The following is a 14,272-nucleotide window of genomic DNA, read 5'->3' as shown; positions in this document are numbered from 1 at the left end:
ATGTAAGGGACCAAGTTTATTTACTGTATTTAACTTTTATTTTTTGTAATTAACAAAAATTAAAAGATTATACTGTAGTTATTATATATTTTTCTATCAGCTTATTTTGAAATTAATATTATTAGTTATAGTCTTTGATTTATAACTATATTGCTTTTTTTATCAATTTATCTAAGAGTACATGCAGACAAACATATGTGTACACACTTTTATGTAAATAGATATGCCTTTTTTCAATATTTTAGTATGAAGATTGCACTTTAGCTATTCAAGCAAGGGTAAGAAAGGTAGGATTTCTGATAATTTGTTGCAGGATTTTGTTGTCCAAGTATAGATGAGAACTGAGCTGGGAGACTGTTTTGAACCTTTTCATGAGAGTTTGCATGTGAACTGTATGCAAATTGAGCACTATTCACTGTGCATGCTTCTAAGTTTTGCTGTTATTTTTTATCGACTCTATGAGACTGTAGAGAGTTTTCTCTTTTCAAGTAGATTTGTATTGATTGTATTTGTATGTGTTTTGGGGACTTAGCAGTTTTATGTTATGAGGCAGTTTATTGTAGAATATTTTTACCGGATTGTTTTGAGATATTGAGTGTCTGCTGTTTTACTTGTAATTATCTTTCCTTCTTGTGTTGTGTATTTGACTATATTTTGCCCAAGTTCGTAGAATTTAGAATAATTGTTATTGACTTGTAGATGTAGGGAGTAATAATCCTTTGCAAGATGCCCTATACTTTAGTCTGAACATTATTCTTAGTGTTCACTTTTGAAGCCTTAGTATTCTGGTAGTATTATTAATGTAGAGGTAAATTAGGCTGAAATGTAGGCATTTTTCTGATAAATTATACCGACTTAGTTGTTTCAGCAGGTAGAAGTTGCATGATGGTTTACTGCTGATGATGTTAATTTGCTTTTCTTATGTACTACGTATGATGTAGCTTACTTGAGTAATTGGAATTTTCTACTGAAAAAAGTATTGCTTGTCTATTTTATTCCTATGTTGTTGAGTTTCTCCATAAGCAAGCCATGTTTTTACTCTATTCTATGCCTTGGAAGAATCTAGATATATTGTCTTTGCAGTTTTATGTTTCTCTAAGGTTTCAGCTATGTAGTTTTTTAAACTGTGCTGTAGGTGTGACTATTGATTTCTCTTTCTGGATGCCATGTTGGTTTCTGTGTATTCCTCTTGCTGCTTGAATTTGACTTGTTAAACGTGGAGAATAATCCTGTAAACTTGGGAAAAAAATATCTTTCTCTCTCTCTCTGTAGGCGCAATTTTGAGAAAGAAAAGGTGTAAGCCAGTCACATTTAAAAGTTTCGAGCCAATCAAAAGCAGCCTCCCGCGTACTACTGGAAGTAGTATGGCACTTTACCGAAAGGGGCAGGACTGCGCATGTGATGCACTTTGATATATGGGGTTTTCGATAATTGAGGCCTCTTGTTATATACGCTCTTTGGACCACATGTTCCGATTTCCAGTCCCCCCCCCCCCCTGGTTTCTCTCGGTTTCTTCGGTGGAACAAGAAGAACACAGGAAGAATACAGCAGAGGGAGTTCATAGCGCCAGATGTGCCTCGATCTCTCGCTGCCTGATCTGGTGAGCTTTTCTCGTCAGCAGTTGGAGGATACTGGTAAATTTGAAGCATTGTGAAAACTTTATGAACTAAAAAAGCTGCTTTGTAAAATAAGTATCTTGAAATGTAGTGTTTCATAAAGCAGAGAAGAAAATAAATTGAAGTTTTTCCGTTTCCAGTTGGGGATTTGTGTGCTCCGTGAACCCCCTACAGGCAACGCCTCTGCTCGATCGTTTAAACGTTAGTGCGTGTCATGAGATTTCTTTCTCCTTGCCCGCTTGAAAGCAAAGTCACACAGGATCTCTGTTGTCTCACGTGCACAAACTTCCATTTTGAGTGACGATGAGGACCTGTGTAAGTGTACGCCATGTTGCACAGATATATATACCCTTATCTGTGTCATGTTGTGTGTCTGCCTTCACTCGAGGCACCAGTCTAACATCTTATTGACTATGGTACGTAGTACACTCAAGTGCCAAAAGTCATCGGATGCCTAGCTACAGTAGTGTCAAGCTAGGAACCGGTGTGCAATCGCAGCGCAGAACTGTTATTCTCACAAAATTCTCTTTACCTGCTGTTTGCTTCGCGGAAGGTTGCCGCGCATTGCCCAAAGAGGGCAGAGGTAGGTCTAATTGGCTGTTTTGCCGCAAGTTCCTTCGTAAGTAAACGCTGCAACAGAGGGTTACTGCCAGAAAAGTGGGTCCCGCGCGAGGAAATACCGCGATTTCACTTTAATATCGCGTGGGACTTCCTTTAGCCCTACGGCCGGCGTGGCAACAGCGTTTGCATAAAAGTGTCTCGATTAGACTCCGGCCGTGTCCGAAAGGTGCAAGACCGTACCTGAAGCGAGCATCCTCCCAGTATGGTCTTGCAGTGCGGTCTTCAAGTCGTGGACTGGAAGTGAAAGTCTTTCGAATTGCACTTCGACTGCAGCGCCAAACACGATCAGTAGATAAAACTGAATACTCGTTGTTTTCCTCAAGTTTTAAACACACAGCATTTTCTAATTTTTAACACGTACATTTCCACACATTAGAAGAACTACAACCAACAACTTGCTGGCTTTTTACCTCCGTGATTTTAAACAAATGAAAAACGAGTGCGGAATCACGTGACCTAGTCAGCAACGATCTGTGATGCGAGCGGTGGACTTGTGTACTTCTGTACTTGGCACTTTCGAACTGTACTATACCACGTTTGTTACAACCTGTCCCGCTTCCCACGCTGTTCGCTGGCTTCTCTAGCAGGAATCACGTGGCATTGCCGCTGCAGACCTTGTGAACTCCGTGCTGGGGGAAACCCAAGCCAGGCTGTGAATAAAATACGCAAATATGCACAGTTCCCCTTCCTGAATGTTCCAGCTAAGATGACATCAAACACAAAAATGACACAAGCAAATATCACCGGAATAAATTCCATCCTGGATACTTTATAACTCACACTAATCAGCACTATGCTTACAAAACAAGCTTCTTCAACAAGACACAAACAAAACACGTGAGTTAGACCGCAACGTGGCAACAACGTTTACTAAAGTGCCTTTCTTCTGGCTTCCATTCGCTCCTCGCTGCCCAGGAGACGACTTTTTCCTCGTTTCTCATTGGCACTGAAACTGTTGCGCCATCGCTAGCCCGGGAAATGGGACAGGTTCGAACAAACGCGGTATAGATGATGTCACTTCCGTCAAGACCATACTTCAAGCCTCTATCTTTCGGACAGAACCGCCATTCGCTCTTCGCTTCCTAGAAGACGACTTTCTCCTCGTTTCTGATTGGCAACGAAACTGAAGCGATAGCTGGCGTGGGAAACGCGGTATATGTTACACCTGTTAAGTGATGCTAGTGCCACATGAATATTTGCATGCTGCTATCCAATGACTTTTCACACTTGAGTCTAAGATTGATTGATTTGTTTTATTTTACTTCGCTTCTTACTTTTGGCTAATTTGCGAAGACGAGGATGAGTGATGATATGATGAAATTGATAAATGGACACTCACAAACATCCATGCCCAGGCTGGGATTTGAACCTGGGACCCCTGGGACCCCTGGGGTCGTAGCGCTATGTGCTAACCACTCTGCCACGGGAGGTGGTTTGAGTCTAAGAGAATTAACTATAAAAATAATAACTATGAAATTCTTACCTGTTTTTCTTCTTTTTCTTTTGCTTTTGCTTTTTCTTTTTCTTCCTTTTCTTCTTTTCTTGACTTTTTTTTTTTTTTTTTTTTGCTTTTTTTCTTCTTTTTACATCATTATGTTCCACTGCTGCACTGCTTAAAGAGACGCAAAATTCTACTTCCCAAATTTCGGCGTCTCCTCGGGGTTTCAATCCTATAGGAAAAGGTAGTTATTATTAAATAGAATATAATCATTTATTAATTAAATTAATTAAATTTATTAATTTAATTAAATAGAATTACAGCAGAGAGTGTAAGCAAATGGAAAGGTAGTGACGTGGGAACATTTGATTTGATAATTAAAATTTGTTCATTTCTTTGTTTTTATGTCCACTTTATGCAGAGAAACACTCGTATGCATGACGGATATGGCACACAAGGGAAACATAGCGAGGAGCAGTGTGTCTGTAGCTGTGAAATAGCAGTGTATAATCACTAGACTGCATGATTTTATTGAAAGGGGTTATTTTAAAAAATAGATTAATTTTTTTAATGTTTTTACAAAACTGTAAGGAAAGGGAGGCATACTTATGTTGCATATTTTTGCCATAAATTCATATATTGTTTTATTTTGCATGTAATATGTATATTTTACACAATTTGTCAGAATATGCACTCATATCTCTATTCTTATGCAGTCTTTTTACCTAATGGTGTAATGATAATATTTATTTATGTATTGTAATTAGTATTAATTTGATTTATAATTATTTTAATATAAACATAATTATTATTATTACTATTATTATTATTCCTGAGACACTTGGGTCGCCTACCCCCCGAAACATTTCTAGATACGTGCCTGATTGTTGTGTAAGGTAGGTGAACCACAGGTGGCCGTAGTTAAGCTTCGAGGGCAATTTACGAACCTCTAACTAACTATATAACTAAGAAATGGATATTTTGTAAAATTGTTTGTGCTCAAGAAAACATATTTATACATGTTTATTCACATCTCAAACTTTTAATTGTTGACATGCATTAGGCTATATACAGTAACGACGAATAGCCAAGCTCCGTGGAGGAGTGGTTAGCACATCGCGCTACGACGCCAGGAGGTCCTTGGAATGAGTGTCCCTTCATCACATCATCACTCATACTCATCTTCGCTATTAGCCAAAAGCGTAGTTAAATAAACCAAATCAGCCATGGGCCACCTTAGGAATTCGCTTCTGAACCATGTTTTTAAACAAAAATATGTATCGTTGATTTGACACAAGAAAACAACATTTTTACAATATAACTACATGATCAAAAAAATAATTAAATGAGCTTTCAGATTATGTATAATATTTGAACATTCGTTAATTTCAAGGATGCACCTAGGCAGGGGTGCCACAGGGGGGGTTTCATGATGCACCTGCGTCTTGGGAATTTTTGGGGGGGACAAAATTTTATACCAATTCTATATATCTTTACATAAAAATGGGGATCGTATCGTTTGATTGACTTGTTATTGATTTTTAATTTTGGTTATTATGTTCAGTTTTTCTACCTACCTGTGGGTGATCGTGGCTATAGGGATGAAATGAAACACCACCTCTTATGTCTTTAGAATCGGTTTGGATGGAGGGGAGCTTGGTATTCGCATTAATAGAAGCTTAGTGGATAAGGCCAACTGTTAAGAATAAGATTGACTAACAATGGCAGTGAGCCTAAAGATTCTAAAGTAAACATATATTGCTTAAATATGTCTGTATTATACAGTGAAGCAACCAGAGGGGGTCATTGCCCCCCCCCCCTTCAGCGGAAGTAAATTCTATGGTTGCAAGTGGGGGACAAACATTGACGGCCAAGGGAACCTGCAGGGGAGCACAGAGGAGCAATTACCCCTTCGATTTCAAATTTTATGCAAATAAAAATTCATTTTCTAAAATTTTCTTGCTTGCTTTCTCTTTTTCGTCAAGTTTAGAGCTGTAGATAGGGGCGGTGGGGATCGGCCATGGGCGCCGAATGATCTAAAAAAAAAGTGGTAAAAGAGAATGCCATGTCGTCCAGTGAAATTATATGCGCCCTATTAAATCAATATTATTTTCAATTACAAAAATTGGTTCTAAAATTTTTCTTGCTCGCTTCGCTCGCATTTTCCTTGCTTTCTTGTCATGTAATGTATTTAAATAATATATCTTCTATATTTGTGTTGAATAAGCTTTGAATATGTACACAATTTAGTGTTAGCTTCTTGTATATGCACTTTCGATTTTATGTCGCTCTATGTTGCATATGTGTAAAATATATGTTCTACATGAAAGTTGCACATGCATCTTCGGAATGCATTTATCATTCATTTTCTGCCATTCAAAAATACAGTTTGTATGCTTGATTTCCATTATTACGTAATGTGAAATTGAAGGTGGTGAAAAAATATTTCAAATCTACCCCCCCCCCCTTTTGCGTAATTTATGAGGATAATAACGTCTTGGATATTACTACTACTACTACTGATAGTAGTAGTAGTAATAATAATAATAATGATAAAGCCAATATTAATGTCTATTATTATTATTATTATTATTATTATTATTATTATTGGTACGTTTATCCTGGTACTTACCCCCCCCCCCACCAGACAAAAATTCGTGGTTGCACCTCTGGTATTATATTTTTCCGCAATTTTGTCTGACAAAAATAATTTGAGTAATTAATTCGGCATAAACGGGAGGGAATGTTTTACCTTTGGGGGGGGAGTCCGTCATGGGACTTGGGGGGATGGGCACCCTTGCACCTAGGCACGAACACGCATTTCTAATTTACCTGAAAATATCAACGATGAATTTTATACCAATTGTTATTGAAGCGCAACTCATAAATCCTTTATTAACTGATTAATAAAAATTTTACATGACTGAAAAGTAAGTAATGGTCTCTTAAACCAAAAAGTAGTAATTTAACAACTACTTCTGATGAAGAAGTTATCTGCTCGTTCCAAAACACAATAATTTACATAAAATGGCTGCTGGCAGCCTGAGACAGTTCCTTTGATGGTGCACCTAAGGGGGATTGGGTATGTTAATGCAGTGCCATTTGTTAGCTGTGTTAAATGCTTACATGATTTTCGTAAAGTGGGAACATGGACTACCTTTGGTTCACCTACCTAATTCTATTGTTTCTTTCAGTTACTGCATAACATTCCCCGTCCGATAACGAATAAAGAACTTGTCAGAACTTGCTCCTAGAATTGTGTTGAATAAAGAGTTTTACACAGGAAGCGGCAAGAACGTTTACCTTTGGGGAAGTCGGCGAGAGGAACAAAACCAGGTGAGGAGAGTAGCAAAGAGTATTTTGTTGGTAATCGTCTGGAGGAGCAAGCTACAGAGTTATTCGTAAGTTACTCCTTCCCCCTAATCTGCCATTCTCATTGCTCAGTCAGAAGTGTTTAAGACTAAAACAGTTGTTTTACATTTATTACTCAATGCTAAGTTAGAAAAGGGCCGTCTCTACCATCGAGTGCGACAATTGGTGGGGGTGAACTACATCCCTTGGTTCGATTCCCGCGTGGAACCCTACGACTGCAACCATTAGCATGTTACCCTTAGTGCTCTCCTTTAACCAGGCATCAAAAATACACAAACACAAAGTTCTTACTCTTCCTGTTGAGCCGCTGAGTCTCGCTGCAATGGACATGTCACGTAGCCTGGATCAGTTCGACCTTCTTCGGCATCAATTGAAGGATGCTGTAAATGCAAGAAAATTATGTTTTGATCGAAATGATTCAAAGAAGGGATGCTACACAATAAATGGAATTGTACCACCTATCCTATAAAACATTAATTCAAATGACTTAAATAAATGAACATCAAACATACAGTTACAAGCCATCGCTTATGTTGTCAGAAGTAACGAGATCTTAGTCCTCAGAGATAGGATAGTTTCAGTTCGTGCTAAGTAATGAATTAATTAATTTTAAAAACTGAGTAAGCTAAAATCAGGGCCGGCGGAAAGGGGGGGGGGGCAACCGTGCCACCGCCCAGAGTGGCAAAATTCCAGGGCGGCAAAATTTGAAGAGAAGAAAAAAAATAAAAACTTCAAGTTGTAATATTATATAACATGGAAGTTACAATATTATATTATATAACTTGGAAGTTAATACATGCCAACCCACCGTCTTGAAAGAACGTATCAGTAGTCTCACCTTAAAACTACTGAGTGCCACAAGGTGGGAAAGTAGATTCGATGCCTAAACTCCATTGATATATCAAGTGGGAGATGTCTATGATGAGCTCCTTCAAATAATCGGCGATTAGCCTTACTGTGCATAAAGTGGACTTAAAACAACAAATCAAATTCAAATAATCGGCGACAATAAAACTGTCCAAATGGTCGCGCATGAGACTCAGTGTATTGCATACCTGTTGTGTGGCTTTACATTCCTTTGCTCACTAGTTATCTGGTATGACTTTTTACTCCACGTTATGTAATGAGCAAATGTCTTCAAAACATAAATCATTTTCAATTTAATTTATGATATTAGTAAGCATAATGATATGTTATCTGATCTTTTGTCTGAAAAGTGTACAAAACTAGCCGTAATGTTAACACATGAAGGCTACTGAATTAAAAGATGAACTAAAAGTGTTTTTGGCTATAACAGGCCCGTAGCCAGGTAGGGGCAAGGGGGGCTGAGCCCCCTCTCGAACTACCGTCAGCCCCATCCCCCCTGGCAATGAGGTCAGCCCCCTTGACATTAGGTAAAACTATTTTGTGAAAAGTGAAAATATAGACAGCAGAAATTATTTTGCTCACAACTTTGTGAAGGATAAATTCGGGGAGCATGAACAGCAGCTATTACATTCGTTCATCTTATTTATAAGAAGAAGTCTTAAGTAGCGGCAAGTATTTAGGAGATTATCTTCTCTGGACTTTAGAAAGTATCTTCACAAGGGAGCTTCTTTATCTGTACCTTCGTTGCCCCTGTTGCGACCTCCCATTTATACAGAAATCTGTGACTTTGATGTCATTATGCAAATTCCTCTGCATATGCGTCAAAGGTTAACAGCTCCCAAGTTTTGGGAACGAAGGGGAGTTTTATTGTTTCGGCCAGGGAGTGGAATGTACGGAAGGCACTATGATTGAATATTGTCCATCTTTTCTTGGGTAATATAAATATCTGTATAAACGTAGTATGGAGTGTGTACGGAATGATTTCAGTGGCAGCCAGTTAACACTTCAAGTGATATTTTAAAATATATAGAAAAATGTAGTATTTGTGTCCCTATTTCTAAACTTTTAATGACCCCCCACCCACATAATTTACCTACATTTAATACAAACTTTTGAAAAATGGACTTGATTTACAAAGCCCCCTGATAACACATGAGCCCCCCGTGGAGATCAATTCTGGCTACGGGCCTGGGCTATAATAAAACAATTACACCAAAGGAGACTTTAAACTAATAAAGGGTCATGATTTTTGCACCTAATGTGAGGGTAGAACTTTGAATTTATTAACTTTGTCGGTAACCGTGGCAAGTAACAAAGGATTTTTTTTTTTAAATTAAGATTAATAAAAATACTATCTTCGGTCAATCATGTCTGAAACACTCTCGTTACAATTTTATGCAAGATAGCATTATACGAAAAAGTATATCGCATGCAAAGGTAAAGTTCCCAGTGCATGTAGCACCATTTCATGAAGGCACGTTTAGGAAATGTGGGAGTAGGGTCACACACATTCTCGATATCGGCCATTTTGGAGGTGATGTGATCAGCACCACTCTCCGGCCGCCTTTACCTCGCAGAGTTGTCCCCCAGTATCCATTAATTTGAGACTGGGTGAACCCCAGAGCCGATTTATGCGGGGACAACGCAGGAAAGAATTCAGACAGATGAGCCACGCGGGAGATCCGGGAATATTACAAGCAATTCTTTTAAAAACCCAATCATACTCGTATATCACAGACCTACAACGGTAAACATATGAAGTTAAGCCTTCATTTCTTTCCAAATACTTGTTACATTTAAGATACGTTTAAGAGAGAGAGAGTTTCCATAAAATATAATAATAATAATATAAAATTAGTGTCGAGCGAGATATCCTTTTGTGTTGAATACAAAGGATAAGGAGTCATTGCTTCATGGGCATCCACTGTGATATGGGTCCTGATATAGTGGAAGCACGAGCAAAACAACCTGCGCAGACCCACGACTCCTGTGCACCCTACCCCCACGAGTAGGGGAGGGGGAGAGTGGACCATGCTACCTTATGGCCTGAGCTGAACGGAAGAAGGGAAAGCTGCACGGGGACTTTTCGTCCCAAGGTTTTTTTCCCTGTGGTCGATCTATAGCTCCTTCGACCACACTTGAAATGAATGACCCAGCTATGTACAGTCACCGGCAATATAAATGGAACATAGATCCTGAAACACTCGCTTCCCTGCAAGGCGTTATGTGTGTTGCCTTACTCTACGGCGATGGTAGAAGTTGCTTTTGAAAATTTGCTATTAAAAGCTGTAGTATTGAAATAGCGTAACAAGTCTCATTATTTATTTTATAGTTTGATTTTCAAATTTTCTATTGCTGCGTAATGACGGGGAGGGGCGTTCGAAAGAGAGCATCCAAGGCGGCTAAATGACTAGAGCCGTCCCTCGCTAAGATATTGTATTTTCTTGTCAGGGGCGTATCCTCAATTTTGTTTTAGTTAAGGGGCATATTCCCGTAATATAAAAGCAATCAATCAACCAACCAGGCACTTAGCCAGAGGGAGTGCTCAGGGGGCTGAAGCCCCACCAGAAATCTTCCAAATATCTAATTTAAATACATCGCGCTGCGATGCCAGGGGTCCCAGGTTCGAATCCTGGCCTGGGCATGGATGTTTGTGAGTTTCCATTAATCAATTTCAACATATCATCACTCATCCCCATCTTCGCAAATTATCCAAAAGTGGCACAAAGAGCGAAGTAAAATAAATCAAATCAATCAGTCAATCTAATTTAAATAGTGCATAGTGGTAATTAATTTTTAGTTCATTAGCAGGATTAAACATCTTGTATAATAAGTTGTGTTATATTGAGAAATTTATCTTCAGTTCAAATCAGCCCAATTTTTCGCCTTTAGATGGCAACTGCTGATAAGGAATACCCCCACCCCAAAATAAATTTATGTCTACGGGCCTGCAACCAACCAAAACATTCATATCCCTATGTTCTATATTCCCCCAAATGTTGCTCAAAATTATATATTTTTTTCGCTCATCTTGGGAGGGGGGTGCTACAGCCCCATCAGCCCTCCATGCTACTAATTCATAATCTCAAAACAGAATTTGAGGTATAAAAATGAAGGTCAATGCGTTGGTTTCCTATTCAGGATTGCAACCAGTGATAAGGATGAAGTCGGAGAACAAGCAATCAAAATATAAAATACAGAATTCCTTCAACGCATGTCAGCAGGTCCCTAGCCAGGATTTTATTTCGGGGGAGGGGCTCATCCCTTATCAGCAAAGGCATCGCCAGAAATATTTGTAGAGGGGGCAGGCTACTGATAAAACTTGATTAGTAGGAATAATAATGATTAAGATGGTTATAATTGCTATTTTCAATAACTATTATAAATTATTAAAAAATAAACCAATTTCAATCCAATTTATTATTATTATTATTACATAAATGGAGAGACTTTGCTACTCCATCCACCGTAGGAGTGAATATCCAACACAACTGTTGTCCATTATTTTTATTACATTTTGTACAGTTAGTGTACTGAATTTCATAGTTATTGTATTTTGTTTTACACATTCCGTTCAAAAAAAGGCTTTAAAAGTTAGGGCCAAATTTTACTCATAAAGTTTATATTGTGAGACCTCTCACAAAGAAAACTACACATTTTGACAACTTATAACGATCAAATCTTGCTAACTGCCAGGTAAATAGATTAATCACCGTAATAAGCAATAAAAGGAATTGGATGCTGGCTGTTCCCCGAGATTTGCACTGTGGAATACCGAGGACAAGCCGTTTTCCCGAGCGAAGAGGCCGATCCTCGGGTAAAAAAAAAACAAAAAAACATAAAAATACAACTTTGGAACCAATGATCGGATTCGATTGAAATTTAAGACAGCCCATTATCAGATTCGGATCGGCAAAATCACAAAAGCACAATTTCATAGGAGGTTACAATGGGTCCGGCTGAAGGGTAGCTTCCCTTCGAGGAGCCGCTGGAGAAGGGTCAAGGAACTCAAACTACACGGGCGAAGATAGCAGGATAAGATGCCACGATTTGAGGACGAGTTAACAAGGCTTAGACAGAGAGGGTATCTTAACGAACATTTTGAATAACAGATAAATAGACAAGCGGAGAAGCGGAAGACACAGTTTTTCTTTGACAGTTTATCGTTGACAACCTCTCGGGAACCACTCGCGTATAAGTACCCGCCTCGTGTGTCGGACCGATCCGTGTTGTGTATATTTCGCAGGGGATTGTTTATCAACACGATGGAGTAGAGACAGCGAAAGCCCTGCTGGGGGGCGTCTGACCTACCTGTCACCCTTGAAGATGCTGAGATCCAACCTTATCGCCCGGAAGCCATCTAATTCATCACGTCGACAAGTATCTACATCTCCAGCATGATTACTTCAATCAGAGCCGACAAAGGTAAGCCGTGAGTGGAAATTGAAAATGGATAAGCTTCGTTCGCCCCGTCGTAACACCTAATGAACTCGCTTAATTACGTAAAAATTACCAAGTGACATTGCTGATTACGGTGATTAAATCATACCAACGATAATTTTATCATGTAGATAATTTTATCATGTAAAACCGTACAACTTTCAGTTATTCATTTAGCCAAAGTACTTAACATTCAATTATAACAGCATGAAGGAGTAGTGTTTTTCCGTCAGGTTTAAGCTCCTACCGGAACATAGGTTTCCCAGAAAGGGAAAAGCAAATGTAAAATTAAAAAAGTTTTAATCAATGTTACTATCTTTAAACATCACGCCGAACTACATTTGTATTAATTAACCATGTCTTTTGGAATGCCGAGGTGTGAGTGCGAGAGCGAATGTAAGAATGAAAGGGGCATTAATGTAAGTGTTTTATGCATGTGCTCTTATATAGCAATTACATCATATATAGAACTAACCCTGTGGTGTGTAATTTGTTCTACCCTTTGCAATCTCTTGGGCTCCAACTGATGGCACTTACCCTGGCACAAAAGATAAATATGTTATTAATGATTGCCTTTTGTTTATTTGTTTAATTGTTTCTTGTTGGTTTGCATTACCCATGTAATGTACAGCCAGAACGTCATCAGGCACATAAAATAAGGTAGACGTCGTTACAAGCTGTGGATCCATTTATTCTTTGGTTCGATTTTTTGTTTTATTTTACTTCACTTTTGTGCACTTTTGGCTAATTGCAAAGATGGGGGTTGAGTCACGATATGATGAAATTGATGAATGGTCACTCACAATCACCCATGCCAGGATTCGAACCCAGGATCCCTGGCAATGTGAATCAATCCACCACAGAGGCCGGCATTTATTCTTTGGATAATATTGTACAATATAAAAATATAGCCTTGTTCCTCTATTATACACTTAATTTTTTTCGATCTAATGTTTAATCCTGCTAAGAAAGTAAAATTAATTACCACTATACGATATTTAAGGTGAGAAGTTACAGTTATGCATATGTGTGCATTTATACTTCAATATTGTCGGAATAGACAATGCTACTAAAAAAAAACTGAACATATGCAAGAGTATGAACATCTCCCCATGTTGCAAGTGGAAGCGTTTTTTTTATGACGATTATTAAACTAGACACGGTACTTAAGAGATATGATAAATAAAATTTCCAGATTCCCATGGAATCCTTATGGAGAGAAGAAACTCAACACCTTCAACTTGCAGCTAATCAAATGGAAGTTTCGACTTTTCCGCTGGTGAAAAGCTTTATCAAACTGTCCTCTTTCCGTTGATATCTTTTTCTATGCCATCGGAAGTTTGATATTCCCAAGAGAACAAATCAAATAATACTCCCATAAGCGCAATGCATTTCTACTTGCCTCCTATGGCCATTCTGGCAGTGTTGCCAAACCTGATGAGCATAAAACAGTTAAATTTAAAATTACATTGAGTTAAAACTGAGGAGCTAGATTTACGAAGGCTGGGCAAAATGCCTCTTAGGATAATTTTAATGTTAGGTGTCACAGGGGTGGGGGCGCTGCTATTACCGTTAACTTTAATGACAATTTATTCTTAGTTTTCCGGCGGCATCACGCATCTCAATGAAATCGAAAATATAGGATTCCCCGATAACAATATTATGCCTGATTGATTTGATTAATTTGTTGTTTTAAGTCTACTTTATGCACAGTAAGGCTAATCGGGACTGGGCCTACAGTTTAAAGTGGGATCCGAACCACTATGTGCCTCCACCGGCCTCGAACCCGGGACCCCTTGATTACAAGGCAAGGATGCTACCACTGCGCCATCGGGAACAATATTATGCCATCTCCAGGGCGCTATAAAAAGTAGCTGGGCAGGTACGAGTAGCTGAGGCGACGCTGCCAATAAGGCAA

At 38.7% G+C, this 14,272-nt stretch overlaps 1 protein-coding gene across 1 annotated transcript in view; it reads right to left on the bottom strand.

The window, feature by feature from the left end:
• Positions 1-3,828: 3,828 nt before the first annotated feature.
• The window catches only part of LOC145979610 (uncharacterized), a 100,598-nt gene continuing 90,154 nt past the window's right edge, over positions 3,829-14,272 (bottom strand). Inside the window, exons 18-19 of the mRNA XM_083112576.1 lie at positions 7,339-7,427; positions 3,829-3,907 (exon numbers count right to left, since the gene is read on the bottom strand). Of these exons, the coding sequence (XP_082968702.1) occupies positions 3,829-3,907; positions 7,339-7,427 (168 nt within the window). The remainder of the gene's footprint in view (positions 3,908-7,338; positions 7,428-14,272) is intronic.

This window comes from Lepisma saccharinum, chromosome 1, assembly GCF_977018435.1.
Source record: "Lepisma saccharinum chromosome 1, izLepSacc3.1, whole genome shotgun sequence".
Lineage (NCBI taxonomy): Eukaryota > Metazoa > Arthropoda > Insecta > Zygentoma > Lepismatidae > Lepisma > Lepisma saccharinum.
The sequence above is the reverse complement of the archived record's forward strand: the minus strand, read 5'-3'. Positions and strand labels throughout refer to the sequence as shown.